We start from the raw sequence: 21,150 nt of genomic DNA on the forward strand, positions 1-21,150 counted from the left end.
TACACTAGAGTAGACAGACATAAATGCCCCCGCCGTCGCGGTACTCTCAGTGACAGACTATCGAGTATAGAGCTGAGCGGCTCTATAGTCAGGTATAACAAGGTATAGGCTCAACGTGTATATGCACATGACATATGAATATAGAAAGCGGTAAATCATATATCATGCCATATCATAATTCCAAATAAATGCAACATATAAACATGTATACTCGCTGGCAATCTCAGTCAATGTGTACGTACCTCTAGGCTAGTTCAAGTATAGTAGGATCCTAGGTTCCAAGCCTATATTCAAAAGTTCACCGTATCACTACATAAATTCTATAAGCCTTAACTAAGCTAATAAGTACTCCCAAAACTTAAATAGATTCCCGGACCATACCTTCGTCCGTAGATAGCCCTTTGGAGTCGCTAGTCCCAGATGACTATAACCACTCCTTGGTTATTCCAGAACCTCTATTATAACCGATAGGGCCCTCAATGTAAGAGTGGGTGCCCAGTGAGCCAACTGTGTGGCTATGGGCTTTGTTGACTCTTTGTATAAACAATCTTTTGTTTAATATTATTTACACTTTTATGGCAATGACTTTATATTACTTCATATTGTTATATTGTGATATACTATTGTTGTTTTGATAAAGACCTTGAATATACTATAGTGTATGTAAGATGTGGTAGAACATGGAGATGTCTATCATGAAATACATCTTATAGTCACTGTATATTCTAAAACCGTTCCTAGTCGATTGAGCCGTCCGATAATAAGGATAAGGATCGCTCGAGTTTGAGACTAGCATTTGCGATGCGGAGTACCACGTTTCATTGGTAGGGAACATGGAGATGTTCGAAGCATGCAAATGGATATTCATAGGATGAATAGTCGAACTACCCTATCCGGACTTTCCAAGTGGTTATCACTTATCGAGTGGATAAAGTCCGCGGTTTTGGTTGTACACCATTAGTCCTTACGACTTGAAACATCATGGAGACTCTATATGCTAGTACTGTGCTTTGACTCGTTTACCGACTCTGAGGGGGTCATCAGGTGTCGAGATTGGGTACAGTTACGACACATATAGGAGTCAATGCATTGTTGTCAAGGATTCACCACATACTTGCGAGTGTGGATATCCTATGCGATCTGAGGAGATATTAGTGTGACAAATCTCTGGCCAGAGTACTTGATGTGATTTAAGAAATGGTTTCTTAGTAGCACATGCGATGTCACTAATTTGATCTTCAAGATGCATTGCATAGTTATCGAATCTTGAGCGACTCTCGATATACCAATGGTTGTTGATTCGATCGGGATATATGGATGAAGGGACCGTACTGTACGCTAACCAAAATCTACTGGTTCTTGTAGGCACTATCAGTGATACCTAGGGAATCATGGGGCGATGTTGCTAGGCGCTTTACCATGATTCGTTGGGCAAGTCGGAAAGTGTTGTTCCGAGTCACAAGGAGTTGTGAGCCCACGGCTAGCTGTATCCCTGAACCATTGAGGGTCACACAGTGTAATGGAGTTTTAATCCCCGTTGAGATAGTTAAATTTAAAGAGTTAAATTTAATGAACTAAGGAGTTGGACTTCTTAATTAAGAGTAAGGGAGTAGGGTTTCCTAAAATGACATAGGGATGGACATTTTTGGAAACCACTGAATTCGGATTCAGGAAAATTTATTTTGACTTTAAAACGTGCAGAAATGGTTTCTGTACACATTGGTGAAATCGGTTCATCAATCGGAGTCACGATAAATTTTATATTAATTTCTGAACGAGCGGGCTTTGCTTGTCGGGCCCCAGCTTATGATTAATGGGCCCTAAGGAGTTAGTGGCCTGCATTATAAATAAGTTATTTCAGTACAGAAATTACACACAACAGGTCATTTATTTTGAGAGCAATTTTCGAAAACCCTACCCTCTCTCTCAAACATATTTCGGCCGCCCCCTCCTTGCTCTGCCCGAGAAATTCCGGTCTGTGATTTTGAATCGCAGTAAGGAATAACGAATCAAATTCGTGTATTCTCTTCGCAGAAAACTTCTGATAGATTTTCTAGTGCAATCTATCAGAGGGATTAAACCTCTGTTCGTGGACCTGATTGAAGGCGTTCATCGGTTCCAGGGAGAGACAACAAGAGCAGAATTGTTCTGTTGGTGTCCATTAATCTCGTTGCGAGATTTGAGGTAAAATTTATTTAATTGTTATTTAAATTTTACACACACGTAATTCAATCGATGAACGGTTGATACCCATACCATGGAAACGTTCCATGAAAAATTTTTAAACTTCCGCTGCACCGGGTATCAATCGTAATTGGTCTGGGAACTCGCCAGTTTTCCAACACTCAAGTATATAACTCACACTATATAATTGAAGAAAGAAACTCGGGAATTCGTAATTCAAATGAAATCAGCCAAGCCCTATTTATAGGCAAAATTCCCGGTCAAGATCGGAACCACTGATCTCGGGATCGGAGCTTCCGATCCAGCTCACGCCTTGCATGCATGACACGCCAGGATCGGAACGTCCGATCCGATGATCGGAGCTTCCGATCTTGCCTCCGATCAACACTTGTCAAAACTCGCGGCTGAGTCATCGGGTAAAGCTGGCAGCCAGAGATCGGAACGTCCGTTCCAGGATCGGAGCTTCCGATCTCGGTGCTTCCGCTGAACTTCCGAAGTGGCTGGGATCGGAGCTTCCGATCTGGGTTCGGAGCTTTCGATCCGGCCCAAAGTCAAAAAGCCCAAATTTTCTTTCGAAGTCCAATAACACTCCGAAATTGATTAATTACAAATCCTTAATCATGTTTAACATATTATTATCTTAAAATGGGTTCTGGGTTACTACATTCTCCCCACCTTTAGATATTTCGTCCGCGAAATAACATCTAAAGACAAATCAAGATAACAATATGAAATATCAAACCACGTTTTATTACAACAACTGTAATTACAACTACATGGTAATCAAAAATACAAAGCAAACAACTCAGGATATTCTGCTTGCATACGACTCTCAGTTTCCCAAGTTGCTTTTTCAACGCCTCGGCGCTGCCACTGTACCATCACAAGTGGTATAGTCTTGTTCCAAAGAACTTTCTCCTTTCTGTCTAAGATACGGATTGGTCATTCAACAAAAGACAGATCTGGCTCTAGCTGAATATCAGTAGACTGAATCACATGAGATTCATCAGCAATATACTATCGAAGTAACGACACATGAAAAACATTATGTATACTGGAAAGATTTGGCGGTAAAGCCAAACGATATGCAACATCTCTGATCTTTTCTAGTATCTGGAAAGGTCTAATAAAACGAGGAGACAACTTGCCTTTCATGCCGAATCTCATCACCTTCCTGAAAGGTGATACTCGTAGAAACACATATTCACCAGGCTCAAACTGAAGTGGCCTGCGACGAATATTAGCATAACTGGCTTGTCTATCTTGAGCAACTTTGATCCTATGCTTGATCAAATCTACCTTGTCTACAATCTGCTGCACCAATTCAGGACCCTCGACTTGTCATTCCCCGACTTCATCCCAGAATAACGGAGTACGACACCGTCGACCATACATTGCCTCGAAAGGTGCCATATCAATACTATGATGATAACTGTTATTGTAGGCAAATTCGATCAAAGGTAATTGATCCTGCCAAGATAAGCCAAAATCCATGACAGATGAACGTAGCATATCCTCCAATGTACGAATCGTCCGCTCTGACTGCTCGTCAGTCTCCGGATGATATGCAGTGCTCAAACTCAAAGTGGTACCCAACGCCTCTTGAAAACTACCCCAAAAACGTGAGGTAAATCGTGGGTCTCTATCACTAACTATGCTCACTGGAATCCCATGCAATCGCACTATCTCCTGGATGTATAAGCGTGCCATGCGATCATAAGAATACTCCCGGTTATAAGGAATGAAATGTGCTGATTTCGTCAAACGGTCAACAATGACCCAGATAGCATCACACTGACGTGAAGTCATAGATAAGTGGGTAACAAAATCCATAGTTACGTGCTCCCACTTCCATTCGGGAATCTCAAGATTTTGCAGTAATCCACTTGGTCGTCGATGTTCAGCCTTGACCTGTTGACAAACCAAACATCTCGAAACAAATTGATATACACTCCTCTTCATCCCTTTCCACCAGAATCTAGTTCGCAAGTCCTTATACATTTTCATGCTTCCAGGATGAACTGATAATCGACTCATGTGAGCTTGAGATAAAATATCGTTCCTGAGCTCCGCAACATTAGGTACAACCACTCGATTAGATAAGCACAATAAACCATCTGCCTGAAAATGAAATCCAGATGTATTAACTCCATTGGCTAAACATACCAAACGCTGAGTCTTAACATCAGATATCTGAGCATCTCTGATCCGAGAATATAATTCTGGCTCAGACAAAATAGTATACAACCGAATCCCATTTCTCTCTTTCTTGTGCTTGAGTATAAAACTCAATGAACAGCACTCTTGAATCATATGAGATACTTCACTAGTCTGAAGTGCAGAAAGTCTCACCTACCGACTCAAGGCATCAACAGTAAGATTAACAGAACCTGGATGATATTTGATTTCACAATCATAATCCTTCAGAAGATCCATCCAGCGTCTCTGTCGCATATTCAACTCCGCCTGAGTGAATAAATATTTCAAACTCTTGTGATCCGTGAATATCTCAAATTTCTCGCCATAAAGATAATGCCTCCAGATCTTGAGTGCAAATACAATGGCGGCTAACTCGAGATCATGTACTGGATAATTACTCTCATGCGTCTTCAACTGTCGAGAAGAATAGGCAATAACATGTCCATGTTGTGTCAGAACAAATCCTAACCCCTGACCAGAGGCATCAGTATAGACAACATAACCTCCTGATCCAGAAGGTAGAGGTAGTACAGGTGCAGTAGTAAGACGTCCACGCAGCTCGTGAAATGACTCCTCACAATCCGAGGACCATATGAAGGCAACATCTTTCCGTGTAAGCTGTGTCAAAGGTCTGGCCAACTGTGCAAAATTCTCGATGAACCGACGGTAATATCCAGCTAGACCCAAGAAACTACAAATCTCAACAACCGTCGTCGGATGAGACCAATTCAGCACTGCCTCTATCTTACTAGGATCAACAGATATCCCTTCATTAGAAATCACATGACCGAGAAACACTACCCGATCAAGCCAGAATTCACACTTGCTCAATTTTGCATACAGCTGCTTATCTCGTAATGTCTGTAAAACAATCCTCAAATGCTGTGCATGCTCATCCTTGTCATGAGAATAGACAAGAATATCATCAATGAAGACGATGAAAAATCTATCCAGATATTCTCGAAATACCTGATTCATCAGATTCATAAAGACTGCCGGTGCATTCGTCAAACCGAATGGCATCACCAGAAATTCATAATGCCCGTATCTGGTCCTGAAAGCAGTCGTAGATATATCTGAGTCTCGTACCCGCATCTGGTGGTATCCAGATCTCAGATCTATCTTGGAGTAAACAGAAGTACCCTGTAGTTGATCGAATAGATCATCAATCCGCGGCAAAGGATACTTATTCTTGATGGTGACACGATTCAACTGCCAGTAATCAATACACAATCGCATCGATCCATCCTTCTTCTTGACTAACAAAACAGGTGCTCCCCACGGAGAAACACTCGGGCGAATATATCCCTTATCAAGCAGATCCTGTAACTGTTGTTTCAATTCCCTCATCTCTGATGGTGCTAGACGATAAGGCGCTCGGGATATAGGCGTAGTTCCTGGTACTAAATCAATACCAAATTCAACCTCTCGCACCGGAGGAAAACCAAGAATCTCATCAGGGAATACATCAGGAAACTCACTGACTACCGGTAACTGATCAATACCCGTACTACTCATGGACATATCAACTGCATAGATAAGGTAGCCCTCCCCACCTGACTCCAAGACATGACATGCCTTCAGAGCCGAAACAAGTGGCATCGGAGGTCGCGCACCCTCACCATAAAAATACCAGCTATCACCCTTAGCAGGATGAAACTGTACCAGACACTGATAAAAGTCCACAGTAGCGTGATACAAAGTCAGTATATCTATTCCCAAAATACAATCAAAATTTGTCATCGCTAATATCATCAAATTAGCCGATAACACATTACCCTCAAACTTCAGAAGGCAACCCATCACTAGACGCTTAGTTACTACCTCCTGCTCCAGCGGAGTAGATACAACTAAATCCATATCTAATGATACATAAGGTAATCTATGTCTCTTAACAAAGCGACTAGAAATAAAGGAATGCGATGCTCCAGTATCAATTAAAACAAGTGCAGGAATACCACATAACAGAAAGGTACCTGCCAACATGCGATCGCTTCTCTCAGTAGCTTGTTCTTGAGACAGAGCAAATACCTGCCCTTGAGTCTGGGGACGGTAACCAGAAGAACTCTGTGGTGCTGGCTGCTGTCGTGGAAAAGTAGAAGCATGAGATCCAACCTGTGATCCCGATCCACTAGCAGAACCCATGCGCTGAGGACAATCTCTCCGAAGATGTCCCTGCTGACCGCAAATATAACAAGTACCAGTAGCTCTCCGACATGAAGCTGCAGGATGCTTCCCTCCACAGTGACTACAAAATTCCTCCTTCTTCTTCTTTTTCCCAAAACGGAACATACCTCGTGAACCACGAGATCCAGATGAAGTAGTAGGAGTAGAAGAAGACGTAGGTCCAGATTGCACAACAGATTGAGCTCGAGGCTCAAAAGTTCCACTAGGCTGTGCTGGCATCATCAACTGTGCCCGCCTGTTGCTGGTCTCCACAAGACGGAAACGGTTCACCAAAGTCTCATAAGATACCGGGTCATCATAGACGACAACCTGTTAGTAGATATCTTGGTTCAGGCCTTGTAGAAAGAGATCATACTTCGATGCATCAATCTCATTAATATGAGGAGTGAAAGGTAGCAGATCAAGAAATCGTTGCTGATATTGATCAATAGTCATTGATCCTTTCCTCAGAGTAAGCAACTCCATCGATCGTGCTTGGCGAACAGCTGGAGGAAAGTACAATTTCTGGAACTGCTGACAGAAATTTCCCCAAGTCACCTGTCCTCTCTCAGTACGTGCCTGAGCAGCTTTGGCATCCCACCAAAAACGTGCTCGATCCTCTAGAACAAATTCTAGAACTTCCAATTTCTGATCCTCAGTACAATCGAAAGCACGAAAAGTACTCTCGAGTTTAGACATCCAACTTCCTGCTTGTTCAAGATTCTCGCCTCCCACCAAAGGTTTCGGTCCTACTTGCATGAATTTATTAATAGAGTAGCGACGTCTACCCTTATGATGACGATGTTGATCATCATGATGGCGGTGATGGCGATGATGATGACCACCTCCCTAGCCAACACTTCCGTGACTCTCGTCAGCCATATCCTGAAAAGACTTGCACATTAAAATCCCAAATGCGCAAGAATTACTCAAAACTAATTCTAAATCCCAAGTACTAATCAATCTAGGCATGCTCTGATACCAAAAATGTAGTGACCCTGCATGGAATCACCTACTAACTGGCAACTAATAGCATGCATTAAACTTAATACAGCAAAATACTTAACAGAGTAAAAACGTGCGGAAACTTAACCATAATTTACATATCAGCTTAGTATAAAAGTGTCAAGCTTATTCATCAGTAGTGATACAACCATATCGAAATACTTAAAAGTAAATATTATACAGCTATATCGAATCATGCTGTATAATTAACTCCTCAAGGCCTGCTCCTTAATCCTGCCTTGAACCACCAGCTCCGTCCATCCTGCGACCTGCCCCATGAAATAGGGTGTCCAAGATAATAACTAGGACGTGAGCGCTAACGCCCAGTACATAGACATGAGTAAACATATGTATATAATGCATGCAACATGATGATTGGTAAAGGGTCATCTGAAAAGTCATGCTCAGAACCGGCGCCACATGAGTGCTGCCACCGCACGGATCAACCTCTGGGTGCAACCACACTCGTCTAGTACACTAGAGTAGACAGACATAAATGCCCCCTCCGTCGCGGTACTCTCAGTGACAGACTATCGAGTATAGAGCTGAGCGGCTCTATAGTCAGGTATAACAAGGTATAGGCTCAACGTGTATATGCACATGACATATGAATATAGAAAGCGGTAAATCATATATCATGCCATATAATAATGCCAAATAAATGCAAAATATAAACATGTATACTCGCTGGCAATCTCAGTCAATGTGTACGTACCTCTAGGCTAGTTCAAGTATAGTAGGATCCTAGGTTCCAAGCCTATATTCAAAAGTTCACCGTATCACTACATAAATTCTATAAGCCTTAACTAAGCTAATAAGTACTCCCAAAACTTAAATAGATTCCCGGACCATACCTTCGTCCGTAGATAGCCCTTTGGAGTCGCTAGTCCCAGATGACTATAACTACTCCTTGGTTATTCCAAAACCTCTATTATAATCGATAGGGCTCTCAAGTATATAACTCACACTATATAACTGAAGAAAGAAACTCGGAAATTTGTAATTCAAATGAAATCACCCAAGCCCTATTTATAGGCAAAATTCCCGGCCAGGATCGGAACCACCGATCTCGGGATCGGAGCTTCCGATCCAGCTCACGCCTTGCATGCATGACACGCCGGGATCGGAACGTCCGATCTGACAATCGGAGCTTCCGATCTTGCCTCCGATCAACACTTGTCAAAACTCGCGACTGAGTCATCGGGTAAAGCTGGCAGCCAGAGATCGGAACGTCCGTTCCAGGATCGGAGCTTCCGATCTCGGTGCTTCCGCTGAGCTTCCAAAGTGGCTGGGATCGGAGCTTTTGATCTGGGTTCGGAGCTTTCGATCCGGCCCAAAGTCAAAAAGCCCAAATTCTCTTCCGAAGTCCAATAACACTCCGAAATTGATTAATTACCAACCTTTAATCATGTTTAACATATTATTATCTTAAAATGAGTTCTGGGTTACTACAATTACTCTTGCTAACATCCGACAATACCAACCGAAAGGATTAGATACATCTACACTGTATCACTTATCTGATCTGGCACTGATATTGCATTCCCAGTGCAAACACAAGGCATCAACCGATCATCTCAAAATTCCAGCCTCAGTGTCAACACTTTGCGCAATATATCCTTGATGTTCTTCGGAGAGCCGGATGTTTCTTCAAATTGTCTTTGATATCTATTTATAAGTGGATTGTAACGGCTCTTTCAATTCAAATTGTTGTTAACTTGTCTTATCTGCTATATCGTACTCCTTTTGACATGAACTGTTGCACTTGGTGGCTTCTCGGTGTCAGTTATGTATGGAAAATTCTATCCGAATAGAAGTAGACTGATATCTGGAGTTCAGTATTGGTCATGCAGTCTCAAATGGTTCAATCTTGCAATTTTCCAATATTTATATTTTAGTTTGGCTCGTTGGATCAGTTTGGCTTGTGACGTAATGATTTTGTTTAGCTTCGTAGACTGAAACCGACCACCTGTCCTGTCTTGGGTTCGGATCGTCTAATCTACCAGATCAGATCATCCGATCTCACCAAGCTTCCGAACTCAATTCTAGCTTTCGAACTCTCTGTAGTTCAGATCGTCCAAACTCTTCCCTTCCGAACTAGATCGCTGCCTCCAAACTTCCCAAGTTTTGATCCTCCGATCCTTGGATTCGGATAATCCGATCCATCCGAATACTAGAAACCCTTCGAGTGATTTTCGGACCTCCTAAATCCTATTTTCAACTTCTTAATCCAAGTTGGAGATTCCTTAATCATGTTTTACCCATTCTAAACATGATTATTACATTAATTATCAATTCTGGATTCGGACATTGGAAGATATGTTGAGGGCATTAGTGATGGATTTTGGGTTATCCTGGTAAGATCATATGCCGATGATAGAGTTCTCTTATAACAATAGCTATCACCGCAATATTGGTATGACACCATTTGAAGCTCTTTATGTTCGCCGTTGTCGAACGTCCTTATTCTGGGATGAAGTAGGGGAAATACGGGTGGAAGGACCAGAGTTAATTCAGCAGATAATTGATAAAGTTGAACTAATCAAGAAGAGGATCAAGATTGCACAGGATAGGCAGGCCAGCTATGCCAACACCAAGCGCATACCTTTACACTTTGAGATAGGGGAGAATGTTTTCTTACGATTTTCACCTTTCCGGAGGGTGATAAGATTTGGTCTCAAGGGTAAGTTAGCGCCGAGGTTTATCGATCCGTTCGAGATCTTATAAAAATTCGGGGATGTGGCTTACCGTTTGGCGTTACCGCTGTTTCTTTCCAGCATTCACAACGTGTTTTATGTGTCATTACTTTGTTAGTACGTTGCAGATGAGTCGCAAATTCTTCCCTAAAGAAGTACATTTAGAGTTGAATTTGTCGTACGTGGAGAGATCGCTCAGAATTATCGACCGGAAATACAAAGTGCTTCGGAATAAGCGCATTCCTCTAGTCATGGTTCAATGGAAGCGTCGAGGCGTTGAGGAAGAACTTGGGAGTTGGATAGTCGTATGCGTTCTAAACATCCGAAGTTGTTTTTATTGTATTTTATTTCAGCAGTTCAGTTGTAATTTTTAAAACTGCAGTATGGTAATAACACGTTTTTTTTCTGTGTAGATTGTTCTGTCATCCTAGTTTGGATTTCGAGGACGAAATCTCTTAAGTATAGGAGAATATAGTAGCCCGTTTCCAAATTAAGCTAATCCAATGCCTAATTATGTTTAAATTGGCTAAAAAAAAGATTAAGAATCTCCAAATAGGTTTAAGGAGTTGGAAAATGGATTTAGAACGATCAAACATTGTCCGAAAGGGTTCTGAGTTTCGGGTGGATCGGAAGCTCCGAACTCGGGTTTGGTGGGTCCGAACAAGATCGGAAGGAAAGACTTGGTTCGAAAGTTGCGTAGGGATCGAAGGATCCGAATGCACGATCGGACGCTCCAAACTCCACTAAGGCAAGGTGTCCAGAGTGAGGTGAGCAAGATTAAGTCATGAAGAGGTCGGACGATCCGAAGCTAGGATCGGACCATCCGAACTCTGTCGGCAGAGTGTTGTCAAATCAAGGACACGTGGTTGACGAAGGAAGATCGGAAGATAGATCGGACGTTCCAAAGAGGGATCGGATGGTCCAAACTCGCGATTGGATGTTTTGATCTCCATCTATAAATAGAGGGCCGAGAGCTCATTCTCATTTGCACCTTCCAAAATTTTCTCTCTCCCTTCTAGCTTGGTTTTAGGGCTTTCTAGGCGTCCTACTGGAGGGCCAGGAGCGGTAGAGCGCTACAGGGATAGTAGCGGAGCTGTGCCCCAGTTTTGGGACATTCGCCATCAGTGGGCTAATGACGGACGCAGACATTATACTAAACTCCGATTATCTTTTGTGAGTAGCTATTAGTCTAGTTAAGGCTTTTAGAGTATTATAAGTGATATGGTGGTTATTTTATAGGCTTGGATTGAGTACCTGGATTACTAGATTGCTATGGTGCTTGATTGTCTGGATAAAGGAACAGACGTATTATCCGAGATACCAGGTTGAATATAAAAATATTATCTTTGCATGTTTTCTGTGACATTATTATATGCATTGATTTTATGTTGCATTCATGAACACGTTGAGCTTTATGCCTTGATTTGCATAGCTAGTAGTAGGGGTCGCTCAGCCCCGTAGTTTCGTGGATGGATTCCATAGTTTTGGATCCAGATATTTCCATAGTTTATGGTATGAGAGACACCTCCTCATGCGACGTCCCAGCGTGCTACATACCATGGTACCTTGACTGAGCAGTCTTCTGGATAGGTTTTTCCAATAACCGTTATATTGCATGTGCACGCATGGTATATGTATATTCGTACTTCTGTACTGTGCATTTTATGCTCACGTCCATAGTATTTTGTGTTGGACACCCTATTCCATGGGCCAGGGCTTAGGTTGGACGGACCCGGAGATAGTGGTCGTTGAGCTGCAGGGATTTCGTGTTTTTATCTATTTCTGTATCAAGTTTCTAATTGTGGATTTTAGCAGTTTCATTTCGACGGGGTTGTAAAATATTATTCAGTTTTAGTCCGGTTGTTCTGTCGGTTATGCTTAATCATGGTTTTAAGTTTCTGCTGTATTTAATTAATTTTGCTTTAAGATTTAATTGCATGCTTAAGACTCTGTTGGTAGTTGATTCCGAGACGGTTCACTACAAGATTCTTTTAGTTTGAACTGTCTATACCTCATTTTCTCTAAACAAATCATTGATAAATCTAGTTTGAACTGTCAAGACTACAAATAAAAATTTCAAAATTTCACACAAACAATTTTAAAAATTGATTTTCACAACTTTGAGAAGATTTTAACAACTTAGCTAAAATTGAATAAAAAGTTGGACAAATCAAACAAACATATTAGAAGATCAAACATATGAAAAAAAACTCACTTCCTCGCTTGCTTTGATTTGGCTCGTTGTCCCACGTCGTTGCCAGCTTCCAAATCGTCGTTAGCACTTAATAAGTGTTGCAAGTTAGTGGGGGCTTATGGTCTGCGAGTTTTGCGTGGATGCTCGATGTTGAGGAGAAGTGATGAAAATTGGTCGAGAAAAATTGGGACATGAGAGAAGGGGATGGAAATCGGTGGAAATAGGTTGTTAGGGATTTACCAGAGACGTTCCAAGAAAAAAGGTTACGGGAAAAGGAGGGACCGAAGAAAAGTGAGAGGAAACAAAATTATAAAAGTAAATAAAATTAAATTAAAGATGAAATAAGATAAAACATGAGCAAAGGAATGGAAAGAAAAATTTCGGTGTATGCAGATACTTTAAAATATAATTTTATGACATGTATATTGAACATAGATTTAAATTTTTGATTGGGTATTTATATCCAATTTACCGGGGGAATATTAATTAATCTAAAATTAATTGGGCAAATGAAATACTATCTTAAGAAAGCAAAACCCTAGCTTGTGGCCCTTTTCTGATCGTGGCCTTCTTTACAGACGATTGAATTTTCAATTCAAAATTTCAAACCATTTTCAAATGTATGATAAATTTGTTTGATCCTATGCCCGTGAGAAAACCACCGTGTACTGAGCAGAATCGAGATGGATTTTAATGGCTAAATGATGAAGCTATTACAGGAATGTTTTCTGTTATTGCCATTGCTTCAAAATGCAGCAGAAGGCTTAATGCTTCCAATTTTCGCCGTGAATTTTACGAAAATTCCAGTTACTCCGGCAAGTATGGCTTCACTCAGCAGCCATCTGTGAAGGGAGTTTGGAGCTTCAGTTCTTTGCGAAGAACCAGAAATCTCCTATATTTGGTGAGCCCACTTCGTCTTACACATACGTTGCAAATTGCATTTCGCTGTATTTTTTTGGATAATTTCTTTCTTAATTATGGGAACTTTCACTTTTAATGGAAAGGTAATGGTGATACAATTGTTATTACTTATTATATGAATTCACGTAGTAGTTAAAAAATCTAGTATGAGTTGAAGTTGACTGTCTTGAATTCCGATGGATACAAGAATATTGAGATGGGATATTGTTAGATGTTCGGTCGGTTGGAATAAGTCCTTGGAAGTTGTATATACGGACTTGGACAATCCTCACCCCTTGGCTAGCTTTTGGTGTGGAATTAGAGCCAATTCCATAATTTTAACAGATACGCTATTTTTTCAAAGCTCAAGAAATTATATTACACAAGGAATGACTTTGTTTCCAATACAGAGTCACATGAAGAAAAGCTTGACTAGAGTAGGTCCGATTGGGTCACTCAATGATTTTCTGAGAAGTTCGGTTGGCAAACGGTCATTAGCAGCTAAAGTATCTCCTTTTGAAGTAAACACTGATGAAGTCTTGAGTCAAATTCTTGCTGCTTTAGAGGATCCAAGTGTTTCGAAAGAGGAAACCTGCTTCAGCTATATTAAAGTGCTTTGTGCGCCCGGAAATATTACAAATGCTGTTGGGCTAATTAAGAGCCTACACAGTAAAAACATATTTCTTAGCCATCATGCTTATGATTACCTTCTTCAGTCTGCTGGTGAAAAGGATGATATTCACCTCTTGTCTGAAATTTTCAAGGATCTTGTGCTTTCATGTGGAAAAATAGGATTAACTTCATATCTCATCCTTGCTGGAGCTCTTGCAAAGCATAAGGATTCTATTGTGTTGCTGAAATTTGTTGAAGAAATCTCAGAAATGGAACTAGCGAGAAAAGATGTAGTTTTGAACAGAGTTATTTTCGCCTTGGGTAAATGTGGACATGTCCAAAAGGCACTGTTGGTATTTAATCATATGAAGGGTTTGAACTGTAAACCAGACCTGGTCACGTATAATACAATTTTGACATTTTTGGGTAGGCTTGGTCGAGTAGATGAAATGCTACAAGAATTTAATTCTATGAAAACAGTACAAGTTTTTCCGGATGTTGTTACATACAATACCATGTTAAACAGTTTACGAAAAATGGGTAGATTGGATTTGTGCTTAGCATATTTTAAGGAGATGAGTGAAAGAGGACTTCCACCTGATGAGTATTCTTTCAAAGCTTTGATTGAGATCCTAGGTAGAACAGGACACATTCAAGAAGCCCTCAAAGCTTTTGATGATATGAAATGTAGGGGGATTTATCAATCAATTCACATCTATCGAGCATTGATTTTCAGTTTAAAGAAGATGGGAATGATGTGGTTGGCTTTAAAATTCTCTAAGGAGATGAACGAATTGTCTCGAGATATTCGGAGAGATTTCAGCCATAATAGATAGTTTACGTATCTTCAATTTTCGTCATTTTTCCAGCAGTCTCAACGGTCTCGGAGACATATTCCCCTCGTTCTTGATGTGATATAGTGCAGACTGCAGAAAAACTGCCTTGCTTTGAATGTGTAAAAGTGACTTTTTACCCCATTGCAGATGATAAAATTTGTTGTAAAATATTCATTAGCCAATGGTTTCTCAGTTAACCCTGTTGGGATTGACAAATTGCGGAGTTGATGATCAATTTTCTGTAACGGAACTTATCTTTGGTCAATACTGAAAAAATACAAACTTCTCAAGTCTGAAAAGCAGTGGTGACAAAATTTCGCATGTCAAATTGACAATGAGTTATTTCCACCAAATATCACTGTGAAATATTGAAAATATATACATCATCCGCGTGAATTTTAATAGACATCTCAAACTGGACCTTTTAGAAAATTAGCACATGTGTCCCTCATATGAGTGATTGGTTGAGCACGCGTCACTCATGTGTCCGCGCAAATATTTTGAGGTTTGTTTTTTCACCAAATACTCATGTAAAATATTAAAAATACATATTGATCCTTTGAGAGTATAATTTTTAAATCTATTCAACACATAATACACAATTTTTATTAAGATCCAATTATAAAATATTTATCAAACATTTTTATTTTATTAATTTTTATTTTTATTTTAAATTTATTATTCATAATTAATTAGTTTCTACAAAAAAAATATTATTTACTTTATCTTGATATCATTATTTTATTAAACTCACTTCATGTTTCCAGTTTCTCCATTAAACATGCATTATTAAACAAGATTTTAAATACCTAAAAGTACCAAAATATTGAACTAAAATGATAAGTTCATGCATATTAATTTTTTGATTTAGTAAAATATAGTATTGAACCAAACTCTAAATTTTTCGAGAATATTCATTGCACAATTTGCACTAAATAATAAAATAATAAAGTAAAAAATGTTAATAAATATTTTATAATTGAATTTAAGAAAATTACATATCATGGGTTAAATAGATATAAAATATAAAAAATTACCTCATTTAAATAAATAATTAAATTAGTTTTGTTTATAATTATATATTTAATTGAATAAATAATATAATTTTAATTAAATAACTGAAAACTATTATTTATTTTATCTTAATATTAGTTATACGAAAAATTTATTTTAATAGTAAATTTTATCATTATATTAAATTAAGTAATGGGTTAAATTATTTTTTAAAATAAAATTTAATAATTAAATTAATTATATAAATAAACTTAATTATAAATATTATTTAATGTATTAAATTAATTTTTTTTATAATATCTAAAAAATTTCGGAAAAATTAATAATATGAAATAATTAATAATTAATAAAATTAAAAATGTTTAATAAGTATTTTATAATTGAATTTTAAGAAAAATTATGTATTATAGGTTGAATAGATAAAAAAATTATACTCTCAAAAGATCAAATACGCATTTTCAATATTTCACGGGGTATTTGGTGCAAAAAAACCTCAAAATATTTTCTCAGTCGCATGAGTGGCGCGTGCTCAACCAATCGCTCATATGAAGGGGCACGTGTGCTAATTTTATAAAAGGTCAGAGTTGAAGATGTCTATTAAAATTTCACAGGGATGAAGTGTGTATTTTCAATATTTCAGAGGGGTATTTGGTGCAAATAAATCAATTGACAATAGCAATGTTGGAGGCAAGAGACAGTAGTAATCATTTGCTTCCGAATCGCATCATATTCTACTTGAATCTCTTCCAAATATAAAGCGCCTTCCCCAGTCAGGGATCACCAGAATTCTTGTGCGCCAGTTCACTAGCTTACTGCATTATTATGAAGGAAAATGGACCTGAAATAAGAGAAATGCTACGAGAACTGAATCTGTATCTGTGTGGAACTGGAAAAGATTTATCTGGCATACACAAAGTACCACAACCACTGGGTGCTCTGACCTATTGAAACCCAGTCTCTTGGAAGCTGAGCTGCAGTCTGTTCTCCTCCCAATGGAGCAAATTGCCCGAAATGTTTGTACCTTTCATTTACCTAACCCGTGATCAATGGACATCAAATTTATGAAAGAAGCTAGCTAGTCTCATTTATTTGGGATGGTAAGTTTATTTTTACGAAAAATAACTCCGAATTATTTTGTTATTCCTCAGTAAATAGTGTACCCACATATTATGTGTTTCATTTTCACTGTAATTACAGCAAAATCTTTACATACCTGAATGGGTGGAAGCGATGTCTCCTTGTTCCTATGAATCTCAATGGATCTTCAAGATATTTCTCACACAATGTCATCCTATTGAAACAGTCAGCAAGATATGCCTCTTGTTGAGCGGCCACCTACAAACAAGGTAAAGTTTTCTTTTTCAGAAATTTAATTGTCTAATGCATTTAATGAGATGAAGTTTGAAGGCATAAATTCTATTTTGTATATGTTCCTTTTTTTTTACCTGTGCTGTTGCGGGAAGATTTTTCATCTGCGAGTCTACTTCGGAAAGTGCTGATTTGAACTTTTCGATGTCCAATTCAGCTTTCCCTTGTAAGTTCTTAAGTAGATGAACAAAGTTCTTTAGCTGTTTTTTCTTGAGGTAAATTGCCACTTGGGGATACCTTTCACATATGTCATTTGTCACTTCCTTGAAATCTTCGACTTTGAGACTACCTGTGTTATTCGTGTCTGCCTTGCTGAAAATTTCGTGTCTGCCTTGCTGAAAATGGCCGAAATATCTTCCTGATAACAACACAAATTATAAACATACGATCTATTAATTTCACAAAAAGTAAATCAATCTTGAATCACGAAGAACAACTCGTACCATGACTTTACGTTGATTTATTGTTGCACAATCACCTAGAGCGTAGATACTATCACATGCTTCCACTCGCAGACATTCATTAGTCGCTAAGACTCATCTATTTGTATGTCCTCCCAAGACATATATATATATATATATATATATAGAAATTTTCAGCTGCCCAACCATGTTTTTCCACTTGATCCGCTACCACTAAAACCTGGTAGTGGATTTTAGTGGTTTTTATTTTTTTTTTTCGCATCACTAAAACCCACTACCAGGTTTTAGTGATCGCGGACTAAGTGGGAAAATATGGTTGGACAGCTGAAAATTCCTCTATATATATATATATATATATATATATATATAGAAAGTATAGAAATAATTTATTGTAGAGAAAAATATTATTCTCATTGATCTTGAATCAATGATACAACCTAATTTATAAATATGAATGAAAGTTAAATTAAGAAAATAATATATTCCTACTTTACCAATATAATTTACCCATATTACCAAGATAGAGAATCCTAGGAATTAAGGAAAAGAATATTCAACACTCCAACTCAAGCTGAGTAGTAAATGTTTATCATGCCAAACTTGGACATCAACTCATCAAATGTATGTCGAGCAAGAGCTTTTGTCAGGATATCTGCAATTTGTAAGTGACTAGGAACATAATGGAGATTGATTACTTTCTGCTCAATCTTTTCATTGATGAAGTGTCTGTCTACTTCAACATGTTTGGTCCGATCGTGGTGCACTGGGTTTTTGGCAATTCTTATGGCAGCCTGATTGTCGCACATAATATCTATAGGATGATTATCTTCTAATCTCAACTCGGTGAACAAACTTTTTATCCATATTCCTTCAAATATCCCATTTGACAATGCACGATATTCAGATTTTTCACTGCTGCGAGCTACAACTGGTTGTTTTTTACTCCCCCAAGTCACAAGATTCCCCCACACAAAAAAGCAGTACCCAGAAGTAGATCGTCTGTCAACTGGACAACCAGTCCAATCTGTATCACAAAATATTTTCACATTTCTGATTGTAGTTTTCTTAAAGAGTAATCCCTTTCCAGGTGTTTCCTTTAGATATCTCAGTATGCGATATATTGCTTCAATGTGTTCTACAGTTGGGTTATTCATATGTTGACTGATCACACTCACGGCAAATTCAATATCTGGTCGGGTATGAGAGAGATATATAAGTCTACCCACCAATCGTTGATATGCCTTTGTTAGTAGGTGCATGATTTTCTTCAGTTCCTATCTTGACATTTGGATCCATTGGGGGTGTCAGTTGGTTTGCACCCTAGCATTCCTGTTTCTTTCAATAAATCAAGAACATACTTCCGCTGAGAAATTGAAATCCCAAGTGAAGATCTGGCCACTTCCATGCATAGTAAATACTTAAGAGGTCCAAGGCTTTTTATTTTAAATTTTTTTTGAAAGGACACCTTTTATCCGATTTATTGCCCTCTCATGGTTTCCAGAAAGAACAATGTCATCCACATAGACAATAAGAATTGTAACCTTGCCATCAGAATTTTTAACAAACAGAGTATGATCAGACTGACACTGTAAATGTCCATCACTAGTCAGCACATTTGTAAACCGATGAAACCATGCTCTAGGTGATTGTTTCAGCCCATACAAAGATTTTTTCAGCCTGCACACTTTGTTCTTCATTGTTTCTGGCATAAATCCTGGAGGTATGCCCATGTAGACTTCTTCTTTAAGATTACCATTCAGGAAATCATTTTTGACATCCAATTGAAATAAGGGCAAATAGAGATTTTCCGCAATGGAGAAAATTACTCTGATAGTGTTAAGTCTGGCAACTGGTGCAAATGTCTCCTGATAATCAATTCCATATGACTGTGTGTACCCCTTTGCAACTAGACGTGCTTTGTACCTTTCAATACTTTCGTCCGGCTTATGTTTGACTGTAAAGATCCATTTGCACCCCACAGTTTGCTTCCCTAGTGGAAGTTCAGTAATCTGCAAGTTTTGTTCCTTTCGAGGGCTTTGATTTCTTCAAAGACTGCTGCTTTCCATTTTGGATCTTTGAAAGCTTCCTCGATAGATGATGGAGTCTGAACTTTATCTATACCAAAAACAAAAACACGATATGCAGGTGATAACCATTCAAATGAGACAAAGTTACTTATTGGATGTTGAGTGCATGCCCTCTTCCCTTTTCTCAATGCAATAGGTATGTCATCATTATTCGAATCATAATTGAGGTCAACAGTACCTTGGTCATCTTTTGTAGATTATGACTTTGGAGAAGTGTCATGGTCTAGATGATTTGGTACTGTTCATGTGGCGTCTCCTTTTGAAGCTTATGTCTCCTAGAATAGACCTTGATAGGTGTTTGACGAGGAGCGGGGTCAGGCGGAGACTCAGGCAGAGTTGACTGGAGGTCAAATGAAGAATTCGATTCTAGATGATGCAAGGGTTTAAGTAGTTAAGGATCCCAATTTGGATATTTACTACTACGCTCCCCCTGAATGGAGAAATTGGGGTAGAAAGACTCATTTTCGAAGAAGGTAACATCCATTGTATGATAGAATTTTCTAGTGATAGGAGAATAACATTTGTAGTCTTTTTGATTGGATGAGTAACCAAGAAAAATGCATTTGAAGGCTCGAGGGTCAAGTTTGCTGCGGTGATGGGAATGAATGTGGACAAAGACAGAGCAACCAAAGATTTTGAGGGGAAGAGACTGAATAAGATGTGTGTTTGGATATGAGGAAAGAAAGGAACTGACAGGGGAGTTGAATTTTAGTACCCGAAAAGGCATGTGATTAATAAAGTATGTGGCAGTCAAGACAGCTTCGCCCCAGAAGTGTTTAGGTACTTTGATCGTGAATAAAAGAGAACGAGCGACCTCAAGCAAATGACGATTTTTATGTTCAGCAACCCCGTTTTGCTGAGGGATGTTAACGCACGAGCTTTGATGGACAATGCCATGAAGGGCAAGGTAATCACCCAATACATCATTAAAATAGTCACGAGCTTGATCAGAATGGAGTATCTGGATCTTGGCTGAGAATTGTGTTTGGATCATGGTATGGAAATTTTTGAACAATGATGTGGCTTCATATTTGTCCTTCATCAAGAAGACCCAAGAGACCCGTGTATGATCATCTACGAATAAGAGGAACCAGCGGGTGCCAGTGACATTATTCACACGCGACGGACCTCAGATATCACTGTGGATAAGGGAGAAGGGGGATGATGGTGTGTAAGGTTGAGACGTAAAAGAGTAACATGTGTGTTTAGAAAACTGACAAACATCACACTGAAACAACTTTAAATTTTTATTACTGAAAAGATACGAAAACAACTTGGAGAGATACAAAGAGTTTGGATGCCCTAAGCGATAATGCCATAATAACAAGTCACTATCCTTATTGGAATTAAAAACGGAGCAGGAAGTAGAAGAAAATGAGGCTGGAACACATGGAGGCCCATTCTTGGGAGAAGCGTCCATCCAGAGAAGGTATAAACCAGCACGAAGATCAGCATAGCCAATCGTCT

At 38.9% G+C, this 21,150-nt stretch overlaps 3 protein-coding genes across 3 annotated transcripts; 2 read left to right on the forward strand and 1 right to left on the reverse strand.

The window, feature by feature from the left end:
• The first annotated feature begins 9,921 nt into the window (after positions 1–9,921).
• On the forward strand, positions 9,922–10,681 carry LOC140874513 (uncharacterized). Its single transcript, XM_073277804.1, has 3 exons — positions 9,922–10,237; positions 10,332–10,555; positions 10,664–10,681. The coding sequence occupies exons 1-3, from the start codon at positions 9,922–9,924 to the stop codon at positions 10,679–10,681; spliced, it is 558 nt and encodes a 185-aa protein (XP_073133905.1).
• Positions 10,682–12,964: 2,283 nt separating this feature from the next.
• Positions 12,965–15,290, forward strand: LOC140875389 (uncharacterized). Its single transcript, XM_073279054.1, has 2 exons — positions 12,965–13,345; positions 13,755–15,290. Exons 1-2 carry the CDS (start codon positions 13,166–13,168, stop codon positions 14,790–14,792), a joined length of 1,218 nt encoding a protein of 405 aa, XP_073135155.1. The 5' UTR covers positions 12,965–13,165; the 3' UTR covers positions 14,793–15,290.
• Positions 15,291–16,295: 1,005 nt separating this feature from the next.
• Positions 16,296–18,107, reverse strand: LOC140874514 (external alternative NAD(P)H-ubiquinone oxidoreductase B4, mitochondrial-like). The gene is made up of 5 exons (XM_073277805.1): positions 18,104–18,107; positions 17,252–17,532; positions 17,020–17,141; positions 16,748–16,827; positions 16,296–16,644 (listed from the first exon to the last, which is right to left on the reverse strand). The coding sequence occupies exons 1-5, from the start codon at positions 18,105–18,107 to the stop codon at positions 16,616–16,618; spliced, it is 516 nt and encodes a 171-aa protein (XP_073133906.1). The 3' UTR covers positions 16,296–16,615.
• Positions 18,108–21,150: the final 3,043 nt, after the last annotated feature.

The sequence above is a fragment of the Henckelia pumila genome, chromosome 1 (genome assembly GCF_033568475.1).
Source record: "Henckelia pumila isolate YLH828 chromosome 1, ASM3356847v2, whole genome shotgun sequence".
Lineage (NCBI taxonomy): Eukaryota > Viridiplantae > Streptophyta > Magnoliopsida > Lamiales > Gesneriaceae > Henckelia > Henckelia pumila.

Excerpts from the sequence above, each read along its gene's own strand:
- LOC140874513 (XM_073277804.1), top strand. The coding sequence starts at position 9,922 with ATGCCGATGATAGAGTTCTCTTATAACAATAGCTATCACCGCAATATT. Across the intron at positions 10,238-10,331 it reads GATAAGATTTGGTCTCAAGG|CATTCACAACGTGTTTTATG; the intron begins GTAAGTTAGCGC and ends GTTTCTTTCCAG.
- LOC140875389 (XM_073279054.1), top strand. The coding sequence starts at position 13,166 with ATGTTTTCTGTTATTGCCATTGCTTCAAAATGCAGCAGAAGGCTTAAT. Across the intron at positions 13,346-13,754 it reads CCAGAAATCTCCTATATTTG|AGTCACATGAAGAAAAGCTT; the intron begins GTGAGCCCACTT and ends TTTCCAATACAG.
- LOC140874514 (XM_073277805.1), bottom strand. Across the intron at positions 17,142-17,251 it reads ATCTTCCCGCAACAGCACAG|GTGGCCGCTCAACAAGAGGC; the intron begins GTAAAAAAAAAG and ends CCTTGTTTGTAG. Across the intron at positions 16,645-16,747 it reads AAGAGACTGGGTTTCAATAG|GTCCATTTTCCTTCATAATA; the intron begins GTCAGAGCACCC and ends CTCTTATTTCAG.